The sequence below is a fragment of the Octopus sinensis genome, linkage group LG2, assembly GCF_006345805.1.
Source record: "Octopus sinensis linkage group LG2, ASM634580v1, whole genome shotgun sequence".
NCBI classification, from domain to species: Eukaryota; Metazoa; Mollusca; class Cephalopoda; order Octopoda; family Octopodidae; genus Octopus; species Octopus sinensis.
Genome location: NC_042998.1, coordinates 91,483,430 through 91,497,139, shown reverse-complemented (window position 1 = coordinate 91,497,139; position 13,710 = coordinate 91,483,430). Strand labels below are relative to the sequence as shown.

The window sequence follows — 13,710 nt, the reverse complement described above, 5'->3', positions numbered from 1 at the left end:
AATAATAATAGTAGTAGTAACCTTTCTTTAACAAATATTTTTGAATAACATTTTTAAAAATCTGTTATAAACAAAACCATTTAAAACCATACAAAGTTGATTTTTCACTCAATTAATTTTAAAGCAAAATTTAATTGAGATTACTGTTAATTTTTGTTTATCAAATACCTAAAATAAACATTTCAACTATTATCAAAAATTTGGCCTTACAATGGTTTTATATTCTATTCACACCTCTGACATGTCAAAACTTTGTAATATATATTAATTAAATGATCACTTTTAAACAACACATTTTTAAAACTTCTTCTAAAATAGCATTATATCTTGAGATTTATTTTATACCTGAAATAAGAATTTTATCAATAAAATTGTTGAAATAGCTGAAAAAATAACTAATCAATTACTTTTTTATATTAAATAAATATTATTTAAAATTTAATAATATTTTCTTGTAATTTGAAAAATATACTGCTTTATAAAATAAATAAATAAGCATAAATTTGTTTAAAGTTTCAAATACACAAAAAACTCATAATTTATAGCTTAAAAGTCAACACTTCAAAAGTAATGATTAATTAACAACAAATATTTAAATTCAATTAACATTTTCAAAATATAATTAATAGACTGATTTTATTTTGAGCAATTCTTCAAAATAAAACATTTCCAGCTACTGCTCTCATTATTATTATCATTATTATTATTATTATTATTACTCAAAAAATTATGAGTAAGCTGGCCAAATCCTTAGAAGGTCATAAAAAGTACTTTGCAGTATTTGTTCCAGTTCTTTATATTCTGAGGTCAAATCACATGGAGGGTAACTAACATTTCATTTCCTCGGGGGCAATTAAAATAGAGTACCAGTTAAAAACTTGAGTTGATGGCATCAATTAATCCCTTCGTGTCAGAATTACTATCATTGAACCAAAATTATAAGCATTATTATTATTATTATTATTATTTTGTATCTCACCCCTATGGAATTTAGATGGGTTTATTCTTAGATAACAAGTCACTACCTGTGACCTCAGTCACTCAAGGACTTTTGAATGATCTTCACTGCTCCTAACAAGCAGGCCAGTGACATGTATTCTATGTGCTTCTGCAATTCAATCTTTTCTGTCTACTCTTTGAGCCTCTTCCTTTCATTCCTAAAGCTCCAGTGACAATTGGTACAACCCCACTTTTTCTGCAACCCCACAATCTGCTTATCTCTCTCTTCAGATCTGGGCACATATCTACCTTGTTGATTTCTTTTTCTTTTTATTCATGTATATAATGGACAGGCCACATCAATTGTGTAACAAGTTGGTTTCCTTTTCTCAAACACCAAGATATCTGATCTGTTATGCTCTAGAACATGATCTTTTTGGATAGGAAAAATTCAAAGAAGTTTAACCTTACTGGACAAAATGCCTTGCAATATTTAGTTAAGTGATTTGTAACATATATTCATATATTCCAATTGTATTTATTATAACTGAAATGACAACCACATTTCATGTATACTATAGTGATTTTAATCTGATAGATAAGTGAAAGTCTGAATTCCTCAACTCTTTTTTAATGACCTTGTAGTCACTTGATACCGCTATAGCAATTATTAACATACAATATTTTCTACAAGGCAGTTTTGTTGTATATAGATCAGGCATTATTTTCTGAATTGTACCTTATTTGTACTGTACTGCCGTTTCCAAAAACATGAATATATAAAGCTTTATCTCTAAGAAAATGAACTTGTTCTGTTATGTGTGTGTATGCATATATAATATAGGCATGCAAATACGTTTATATATGTATATATATATATATATATATATATATATATACATACATGTAAATATGTATATATGTGTACATGTGCATATATGTGAGTACATGTATGTGTGTATACACACACGCACTTTGGTACTTCATATTTCTACATATAATTTGTGCGGCAGGTATAAGATATCTAGTACATATACAGTATACTGTTTGAGGAAACTTATCACTTATACAGTATGATCATTGCTATGTTCTGTATTATTACCAGTCATTATTCACAATATTATGAAGCAAGAGATAAGCTTCTGATAAGTCAGATGTGTAATGTGGATTCAGTTCCAGATTAAAGCCATTTCCTTTTATAAAGGACAATAGTGTCTTTGGAAATATATCAATAACACTTATTTACTTTCCCATATCTAAAATATATTTTAGTGTCAAGAAGAAGAAACCAATACATGAGGTTCAATTTCTCCCCAGGATTGATTTAAACATTTCACCTCTCAAGCAATTGATAAACTAAATAATGGGCTTGTGTTGAGATTAATTCAGTCCAGTGAACCTCTTCCTTAAAAATTTGTGCCATTGTGTCAATGTAATGAATTATTGTTGCTGGTGTGTATTGACAAGCAAGGGATAAAACAAATATGGATCTACTATATGAGGGTGAGTTTCAGGTGAAGTCATTTCATTTCATTAATACTGCTAAAACCTTATAACCTTTTCCATTTCTATGATATAGTGTTTGAATTTCAAGTTATAAAAATATCATAATTACATTTGGGGAGGGGTGATGTTATTAAGATATAATTATTGTTATTATTATTACTATCATTGTTATTATTTTCAGCTAATTGCATGACAATTATAAAATATATTTTTAAAATTTATTAAGTAGTTTTTGATTATTCAATGTTTTTTTTTATGTATTCCCTGATCAGAGAATGTTCTGCAAGTGAAAATATTTTCAGACAGTAGATGAGACTTTATAACTATTTTATGTGATTACCTATAAAGAATTACAAGAAATTATTTTGGCAAATATGGTTCATTCACAAAGAATAGAAATAAAATAAAGCATTGGTACTTACACAATACAGTAATATAAGCTGATGAAGTCACTGTGCCAAATTCATTAGTTGCAACAACAGAATATAAACCTTGATCTTCGGGAAACACTTCTTCAACGATGTATTCAGAACGATAACCTTCTTGCCTGATATGAACGCCTGGTGATGGAGCAAGTTCAACTTGATTCAAATACCATTTCACTTCTGGAGTAGGTGTTCCACTGACAAATACTTCCATATGGAGAACATGATTTTCAACAACAGAAATATCTTTTAAGCTGACTTCAAAGGAAGGCATCTTACTTTCTTCCACAGTTTCTGAAATTACTTCAGTTACAAGGTTTTCAACAAATGTTTCCAAAATCTCAGGTACCTCTTCATATTGAGCTTCCAAAGTTTCAATTGGCATATCTTTAGCTATAGCTGTTTCAGTCGATGGATGTGTGACTTCAGTCAAATTTGGTTGTTCAAAAGCTTCTACAACAGAGCGAGTAGTGGTTTCAGTGATTGGTTGTGTTTTCACAGATTGAGTATCCAACTCAACACCAATAACACTCAAGTTCAATGTATCTTGTTGTTTCACATTATCAATTACAGATGGTTCAAGTAATTCTTCAGTGATATCTGCCTTACTTTCAGAAGGAGCTGAGGGTGCACAGACATTACTTAGAGGTGATACCTCTCTTTCATCTGTTTGCTTTTCAACTTCACGTGTTAACTCATATGTTTTATGTTCCTCAACAACTTCTTCAAGTGGCACTGTTTGAGTAAGGAAGGCATCAGATGGTTTATATTTCACATCTAAATCTTGTACACTAGAAGGTTTTTCCATACTTTCAGTTTTATTTTCCTCCAGTTGCTTGACTTCAGGAATTTCAAATATCTCTTCAAGAACAATGCTCTTTGCTGTTTTAGGAGAAATATGGCCAGTAGTCTCTTCAGGAGCTGTCACTTCCTCAACAACTGGTTGAGATGAAGTTTCTTCATCCAATGATATTATTGAAGATGATTCAGTAAATTCTTCTAGTGTAATAGATTTGCTCATGATTGGCATTGATTTTTCAGCCATTTCTTTTACTACTTTCATTTCAGCACTACTAAGTTTTTGTTCCACTTTTTCAGCAACGTTTACAACTTCTGGCACTTCAATTATAGATTCATCAGGTGCAGCTTGAGTTTCCCTTTCCACTCTCCGTTCATACTGTACTTGGAAGCTGGTTACCCCTTCACTCTTCAAAGTCTCTACAGGAGCTTCTTCAAGATCCATTGTAGTTGCATGTTCTGTCATTTCCTCTAAAGCAAATGCTTTTGCTGAGGTAGGATATGTTTTCTCAGGTTTAGTTGTAACTTGCTTAATTTCTTGAGTACTAGGCTTATATTCTGTTTTTTCTGGAAGATTCAATATCTCTGGGTGTTCTATCAATTCTATTTCTACAGCTGTTTTACTTTCAACAGGGAGATTTTGCATGTATTGTTCACGTATGGATGAAACTTCATCAGGAACAGTCTTTTCTTCTACTTCTTCTTGAACATCACTTGCAGTTGCCTCTTCAATGAGTTCTTGCATAGCAACAGTTTTAGCAGCAGTTGGTAAGTGTTTCTCAATAGTTTCAGTAATAACCTTATCAATTTCTTGAACAGTTGTTTTTTGTTCAACACTTTCACTGATACTAAATACATCTGGATGCTCAATAGCAACAGTTTCAATATCTACTTTAGTTTCTTTTGGTAAAAGTTGATCAGTTTTATGAACAACAGAAACAATTTCCTGTCCTGAGGTTGTTTCCTGATCTAGTTCCTTAACATGAGTTACAACATTTTCAGGAACATCTTCTGAAAGGAGTGTTGATTCAGAAATAATAGGCGAATCAATTGCAGATGTTTCAGCAATTACTTGTACTTCAGAAGAAGTTGTTTGTTCTTGAACTTTACTATCAATATCAAATACCTCTGGCTGCTCAACTCTTTCCAATCCAACAGCTACTATACTTTCTTTGGCATGTTTCTCTTCAACTGTACGAACATCCAAAGTTATTTCTTCCATTTCAGTTGTTTCTTCAGGAAGTTCTTGTAATTGTGTCACTACAGATTCTTCTGTTAGTTCTTTCATAACAACAGACTTAGCCACTGTTGGTTGTTGTTTCTCAACCTCAAAAGTAACACCAGGAATACTTTCAACATTTGTTTGTTCTTCAACTTTGCCATCAATAGCAACAACTTCAGGTTGTTCAAGACTTTCCATTTCCACAGATACTTTAGTTTCTTTGGCATATTTCTCTTCAACCTTATGGATATCCAAAGTGATTTCTTGTACATCAGTTGTTTCTTCAGGAAATTCTTGCAACTGTGTCACAACTGATCCTTCAATGACCTCTTTGATAACAGCAGACTTAGCGACTGTTGGTTGTTGTTTTTCAACCTCTTTGGTAACTGATTCTATTTTCTGAATATGTGTTTGTTCTTGAACTTTACCATCAATACTTACTACTTCTGGTTGCTCTAGACTTTCCATTTCAACAAGTACTTTACTTTCCCTGGCATGTTTCTCTTCCACTTTGTGGATATCCAGAGTGATTTCTTCCATGTCAGTTGTTGCTTCTGGAAGTTCTTGTAACTCAGTAAGTATAGATTCTTCAGTGACTTCTTTCATAGTGACAGATTTTGCAACTGTTGGTTGTCGTTTTTCAGCTTCTTTGGTAACTCCAGGTACACTTTCAACGGTTGTTTGTTCTTCAGTACTGCTAACAATATGAAATACTTGTGGTTGATCAACACTCACCGTTTCAATAGATACCTTGCTTTCTGCTGCAAGCAGTTGTTCAACTTTCTCTTCAACTTTAACAATATCCCTTGTTACAGGTGTTTCTATTTTCTGTTCAAAGTCAAATATTTGAGGTTGCTCCAAGTCTTCAACCTTTTCAACAACTTTCGTTTCAGTGGCAAATCCTGCTTCATGTTGCTGTGAAACAGAAATGACTGATTCAGATTTGACATGTTCTTCTGGAACTGACTGCAATTCACTCAACTGACTTTGAACTGGGATTTGTATCTGGGAAGCTGCTCTAGCACTGATTGGTGATTCTACATCAGCTTTTTGAATACTATCTTTAATTATTTGTGATGTGATCTGGAACTCAGCAACTTGTTTCTGAGTAATATCAGTAGTTGATTCTGCTTCACCAGTCAGAACCATCTCCACAGTTTTAGCAGTGTGATATTGCTTTTCAACTACAGTAGTTTCTGGCAATTCAGTAGAAACTTCAGCAACTGAAGTTTCTTCTTGAATCAATTTCTTAACTTCTTCATAAGACAATTGCTTCAATTCAGTTTCTTCCAATATTGGTCTTGGAGATGGAGCTTCCTGTGATGAAGCTTCTTCACTGTCAGGAATATATTCATATGCTGCAATATTGAAAATAAAGAGATTAGACTTATGAACTCATTTTACCTACATATACTGAAACTATGAAATTTGTAATTTTTTTCACCAGCTAATGATTAATCAATCAATTATTTGTACAGCTAATTAAGAAAAATTCTGTAAAATTACAACTTTAAAATACAAAATATATAAATAGATAAATAAATAAATAATTAAATTATTCATTTTCATTTACACATTTTTGTTGTTGTTTCATGTTGAAATAAAATTCATAAGACATTCCAAAAGCTTTCTAATCAACATAGAGATAAAATTTACAATGCAAGTTAATAGATGAGAAGCTGTTCATTTTGTCATGCAAAAGAAAAATTATGAATAAACATTAAGGATGAATAATGAATGAGCAAAAAATTAAAAAAGTAGCTGATTAAATCACAAATGAAAACTATACAATGAAAGCTCAAAGAAATATATAAAGAAATTTGATAAAATTTATATGTATAGTAAAGTAGTCTATACCACTTTATTTCTTTTTTTTAATAAAATTATAAACTCAGTTATTTAAGAAATTTCTAAGCAGTTCATAAAAATAATTTACCATTAAAATGAGATTATTCTAACTCTTGTAAGCATTAACAGTAGTTTTCATTGAATTTTTACAGTTACATAATTTGTAAAATCATTAGATTTTGTTTTGCTTATGTTTTCTTTTTCATGAAAGCTTCTTTTTAATTAATAATTTCTAAGTTTCTATTTCTATTCACAACATTCTCTTCAGATATAGATTTTCATGGGATTTCATGTTGAGATTCTCTTTGAAGTAATTACAAAACTAGTCACAGAAGCATAGTGCAGGCTCCTGCTGGCCAACTCCTATCAAACTGTCCAACCTATGCCAGCATGGAAGGAGGATATTAAACGATAATGAGGATGAGTATGATTATGAAATATCAACTGCATTGGCTTAAAGTTTAATATGACAGATTAAACTTTATATTCAATTAACACATCCATGTATGCTTACTCAATACCCAATATACATTTCATATTTATTCTAAGATATTTATGTTATCTACTTTGCTTTAACCATTTTAATTATTCAATTTTATTTGTAAACAACTTAGGGAAGAAAAACAATAACAAAGTCACCACTATGCATTTCATTGTTGATTCGTGGTATATGTGTGTGTACCATATTGTGAATGTGTGTGTGTGTATGCATGCATGTGTACATTCATGCAAGTATCTACATATGTACTAAGTCACTAAGATATATAGGTCAGAAAGAGAACAATTTTGTTTCACTGACATTCACAAAAGAAAAGGACTGAAAATATGTGAGACAAGGAATTTGTCTACTATAATAATGGGCATTGAAACTCGGTGTCATGACAAATTATGATTTAACATTGTTTTCATCGTGTTACAAATGATGTAAGCAAGAATGATTGACCATTAACTAAATTGATGAAAAAGATAAATATTTCTTAGAATTAATGGTAACACAAATAATTTGTTACACACCTCAAGATAATAAATATTTAAAAAGTAGAGGGCTTCAAATATATAAAGGAAAGATTAGATGAGAAGCTCTGTGTTTCAGAGTGATAAAAAAGATACTTTTAAAATTTTGTCATCCTATCATTTGCATTATTTCTTAACACAAGCATTTAATTTATCTTTCAGGTATTCATTTCACTGATTAGACATATTTGCACTTGAAAATAAATCTAACATTTTGCAGATATGGTATAGCCTGTTGTGGCTGAAGATTAAAATTAAAAGTTAAATGCAAGATCTTAAATGTAATTTTTTTTTTGGGGGGGGGGACAGATAGCAACAAGACTTTGAGATCACTATTGCAAGTAGAACCACATATTACAAGAATTATCACAAGTTCCTTGATACCATAACCCTGAAGTATTAAGACAAATAAATTAGAAGAGATGCAAAGCACCATCTAAAAATGAAGTGTGGAATGAGAATGCTGTAGTATATGTGACAGCATTGTCTCCATAGGTCTTACCAGATTATCCATCTAGTTTTAACAATAGCAAAGAGGAGGACCCAATAACGTCGAAGATATGCTTTATATAGAATTAGAATGATGTATAAATGAAATTAGGGGAAGTTAAACAATAGAGATTAGAAGGCCATATTTCATGGAAATTGGGAGATGTGTATGAAAGACATGTCTTTTCATTTGCTGAATCTGGAGGAAGGACTAGTACCCATGGTCCTTGTAGACCCTTAATGTTCCTCTAGGACAGTGGGAAAGATATGAACAAGGAAGAAATTCCAGAAAGCTGATACCTTGGAAAGGAATGACAGAGCATAGTAATTAAGGGAGATCCTGGAAGCACAAGGATGGGGAGGGATGATAACAAGGATGATGGAAAGAGGAAAGGTGAGTGAGTTGGGAATATCTGAGTAGAAAAGGTATTAACACAGTCAGCTCCAAAGAACAGAAGCCATTATAGTAGCAAGTGAAAAATCAGAAAGAGCGTACAGTACACCAGTGGGTCAGGGCTAGAGTACATCTGTGAAAGCCTGCTTTTTATTTTTAGTGAGATATTTCCTCCAGACACTTATAGGCTAAAAAATATCTTTGTTTTTAAAGAATAACCAATATTCTAGTGAGCCATTAGTAGAAGGAGACTAATGTAAAGAATAATTTCAGTAAGAAGGAGAATAAATGTCCTCAAGACATGAAAACAAGTGTAAAAAAAAACACATGATGATATTTTAGCCGATAGGATATCCTACTATCCTATCATTTAGTAGAAAAATGATAGGATAGTAGGATACTTAAGTAGATTTGAGAGGTAAGATTTGAAGTAAGTAATGAGTACTATTAATGGAATACTTTGCAGCTTGCACCTACTTCCGAAAAAAATTTAAAGAAATATTTGAAGTCAGTACTCTAGAAGGAGAAATAGTGATTAAATGTGAATGAGTGCATACGCCAACCTTAAAGTAAATACAACTGAGCTATGTTAACTAGTTTCTTTTTGTTCACTATCATAACTCATCTGATTGCTTAAGATTACAAAATTAAATATACATATAAGCTTTATTTGTATTCTTTGTTGTGCAAGATCAGTTACACAATTCTTCATTAGTTTTCATTGCATCAAGCAAAACTAATGCAAAAGTATCAGTTTTCTATCATTGATTTTATGAACCAAAAACTCTTAGCAGTACAACATTCAAAGGAACTATAAACTGTTAATATGACTATGACCTGAATTTAAATTAAATCCCTAAATAAATGTAAGCTTGTAATAATATTAAGAAAAACTTTTAGTTTGAGGGGTTTTCAAGAGCATTCCATTTAATTTATTTTTTAAGCACGAGATTTAATTTATTTTACATTATTTCATGCACAGACATAGAAAGCTTCAATATTTTAATTACATAATGATAATGAAATAAAAATGCCTGTAAAGAAATAAATGTTAGTAAAAATGAATGCAACACAATTATTTACTTACACTTACGAATAATTGTGGTTAATAAATGACAGATGATAAATGATGCTAATAAGAGATGCGAAACTTTTGAAAATCCTTTTAAATGTAATAAGTAAAAAGATTTCAAATCTAAATATTTATACTAAGAACATGTAACTTTCCGAGGCAAATACTCAAGCAAATACTCAACATGGTCATGGCTGTCAATAGCAGAAGCATAATAATAATATGTTGTAGTTTCATTAGCAATTTTATGCATTATGCTTCTAGTGATTAGAACAAGACAAGTAACGAAGGCAGAAACTAAATCTATGATGCTTCTAAACCTGCAACAATTATCACTTACATTCTATTTCCAAATACGCTCTGCTAACAGCAGTACCTAGAGCATTGGTTGCTTCACATTTATATTCACCAGCATCTTGTGGGAATACTTCAGAAATCAGTAAAGAACAACTTCCAGTTTCCTTATTGTATGTACATTTGAAATCTTGGTTTTCAGAAATAGGTACTTCCTCGTGGTACCACACTATTTCTGGCATTGGCTGACCATCGATTTCACAGAGAAATTTTACTTCTTCACCATCCATAACTTTCAATGATGTCAAATTCCAAGTAAATACTGGTGCTTTACCAGCTTTTTCAACTGGTTTCTCTTTCTCTTTTATTTCTTCCTTTATGACCTCTTCAATTACTGGCTGTTCCTCTTTTTTCAAAACAATTGTTTCGCGAGAAACTGAAACCATATCTACTGTTTGTGCAGGTATTTCAGCTACTTCTACAACTACTGGTTTATCAATTTGTGCATGTATTTCGACTGATTCTACAATTGGTGCATCGGTTTGAGCAGGTATTTCAACAATTTCTACAACTGGTACATCAGTTTGTGTAGGTATTTCAACAACTTCAACTGGTACATCAGTTGGTGCAGGTATTTCAACTGCTTCTACAGCTGGTACATCAGTTTGTGTAGGTATTTCGACTGCTTCTCCAACTAGCACATCAGCTTTTGCAAGTATTTCAACTGCTTCTACAGCTGGTACATCAGTTTGTGCAGGTACTTCAATAACTTCAACTGGTACATCAGTTTGTGTAGGTATTTCAACTGCTTCTACAACTAGTACATCAGTTTGTGCAGGTATTTCAATGGCTTCTACAACTGGTACATCAGTTTGTGCAGGTATTTCAACTGCTTCTGAAACAGGTGCATCAACTGTATCAGGGAGCAGAACTACTTGAACCTCAGGTGACTTCATCTTCATAACATGCTCCTTAACTTCAACTTCAATTCTTTGAGGTTGAAGAACAGGCTGTACTTCTTTCTGTGAAACAACTACAGGTTCACTTTCAGGTTGTTCTTTATGAAGTATTTCAATTGTTTCTTTATGGATGTCTTCACGTTCAATAACTACATCATCCTTAGCAGGAATTTCTTCGGAAGTTATGTGAGTTGATTCATGAATTTCAGTTCTAGTTTCAGTCACAGGTTCACTAACTTGGAATCGTAACTCCACAGGTGTAGGTTTTCCTTCTTGATCTACTGTTAAAGTAGTAGTATGTTTCTCAGTAGCTTTTACATCAGCTGGAACTTCTTCAGTTTGCTCAAAATAAGAAGTTGTTGTAGATATTGTTTTAATTTCCTCTGTCTGAGTAACTTCCTCAGGTGCATCATAAAATAGATCAGTTTCAGATTCTCTTCGATCATCACATTGAAAGTCTACATGTTCTTGATAGACAGTTTCATCGGGTAATTCTACTATTTGCGGCTGATCAACTATAATGGTTTGTTTATGTGTTTCATCAGATTCAATAGCTTCACTACCAGATGAAGCTGAAATGAATTAAAACGCAAAAATATTTAAATGTATATAAATTAATGTTTGACCACCACAAGAAACTAACAGTGATTATCTTTCGCAGATAAATGGATATGATTAGCAAATGAAGAAATATGAAACAAATGATTAGTAAATATAAACACAGATGGAAAGTAATTTGAAAATATTCACACAAGAGAATTCATGAAAAAATGGAATGTTATTTAATGTATTTATTGATCTGATTGTGTCATTATCAAGTTATCTTAAATAGAGGTATGTTAGTATAAATTGCAATTCTTGCAATTTAAAAGAAAAATTTTGGTCAATCCAATTAAAATATATCATTTAATTATATATCTTCTTGACATAGACATTTTTTTCACATAAACCTCATGGATTAGAGATTTCACTTACAGTAAGTTTACTAACATAAGCAAAGCAGCTATTTTAATTCAGTTTTGAAGATCTAAATCTTCCATTCATTCTGTTGATAAATTCAGTACAAAATCAATGGGATACAAATGATACACATCAGGCTATTAAAACACTTATATCTAGTAGCTTTTTCAGTATCCTTTATCTATTTCCCATTTGTAAAGAGTAAAAATTCCAAGAGAGCCTAAAACAGATTAAAATTCAAAGATTGCCACAGTCTAGTGATTAAAACAAGTAAAAGCTAAAAGATTTTAAAAATCAAAATATTATGGAAACACCCTCACTATTCAATCATATATTCCTTTGATTATAAGAAAATTTATATAAAACATTTTCCTAAACATTTTCAAAGTATATTTTCTGTCTTTTTGTAATTTTAACTTACTTGTATTCTATCTTTATATTTATGAAGTAATAGAAATAGTTGAGCAAACAGATTAACACTTTTGCATTTAAACTGGCCCTTTATCCAGCCTTAATATTTGACCTGTTTCATGTTCAAACTAGTTGGATCCAACCTCTCACACCTATCTTACAACATTATTCTAAAAATAAACTATCACATCATTGAAATCTTGAAGCTACAAGATAACACACTATTACTACAAAATTATGTGAATAAATAAGCATGACATTTGGCAGAGTAATCTGAAGGCTAAAGAGATGCTTCACTATTTTCTCTATGTTCAAAATTCAGCTCTCAACAGAATCACCTCTACCTTTCATCCCAAATGACAATAAAATATATCTTGTTAATACGGAAGTCAATTGGATCAACTACATATCTAATCCAATGAAAAGTGGGTTTATATCTAATGAAATAATTCAATAATGATAATGAATTAATAAAATTTATTAGTATATTAAATAAAATAAATGGAAAAAGACACCAAAACAATTTTATAAAGATCCTTTGTAAAAAGTAAAACTTACATGTAACTGTCAGTTTGCATGTTGTTATTGTCTCACCATACTCATTTGATGCAGAACAAGTATATTCTCCTTCATCTTCAGGGAATACTTCCACAATAATGAGAATACTTTCTTTTCGTTCATAATCTACTGTAATTTGTATATCATTGGTGGATGTTATAACTTTGCCATCATAAAACCATGTTATTTTTGGCAAAGGTTGGCCAGTGAAACGCACTCTAAATTCTGCTCTATCGCCATCATGAACAGTATATGGCTGAAGTAATTCTGTGAATTCAGGAGCTGCTGGCTCAGTAAGTGGTGCTTCAATTTCTAAATTAAATACATATAAATTGAAACTCAGTAAAATCTTATTTAAAAAGGTGTACTTTAATCAGAATATTTTCCTAACTTTTATGGTTTCCTGTGTAAATATTACTCTATTATTATAGAAATAATACATTTCTAAATATCTCAGAGAGATTTATGCAGTAGTAGTACGATGTAGTAGTTGTATACTGTCAATTTAATGTGACAGTCCCATGAAGGGAATCATACTTCTGCTATTTAGCCCTAGGAAGCAGCAATAGTTTCTGTCAGCCTTGACACATTTCCTGTGTCCTTATGTTTGCAAGGGAGAGATAAGCACCCCCACCCAGCTAAGACTGCATCCAGAGACTAGTTTCTGAGTCTTTGCTCATCATCAGTCTGGTGTCAAGGCCGACAGGAAGTGTTGCTGCTTCCTAGGGCTAAATAGTAGTAGTATGATTCCCTTCATGGGACTGTCACATTAAGTTGACAGTATACAGCTACTCTATTATTATACTTCATAATTAACTCAT

General features: G+C 31.5%; 1 protein-coding gene across 1 annotated transcript in view; it reads right to left on the bottom strand.

The window, feature by feature from the left end:
* LOC118762202 (titin-like) overlaps positions 1 to 13,710 on the bottom strand; it is a 285,670-nt gene that overhangs the window by 50,452 nt on the left and 221,508 nt on the right. Inside the window, exons 92-94 of the mRNA XM_036500741.1 lie at positions 12,890 to 13,201; positions 10,048 to 11,532; positions 2,868 to 6,248 (exon numbers count right to left, since the gene is read on the bottom strand). Coding sequence (XP_036356634.1) covers positions 2,868 to 6,248; positions 10,048 to 11,532; positions 12,890 to 13,201 — 5,178 coding nt within the window. The remainder of the gene's footprint in view (positions 1 to 2,867; positions 6,249 to 10,047; positions 11,533 to 12,889; positions 13,202 to 13,710) is intronic.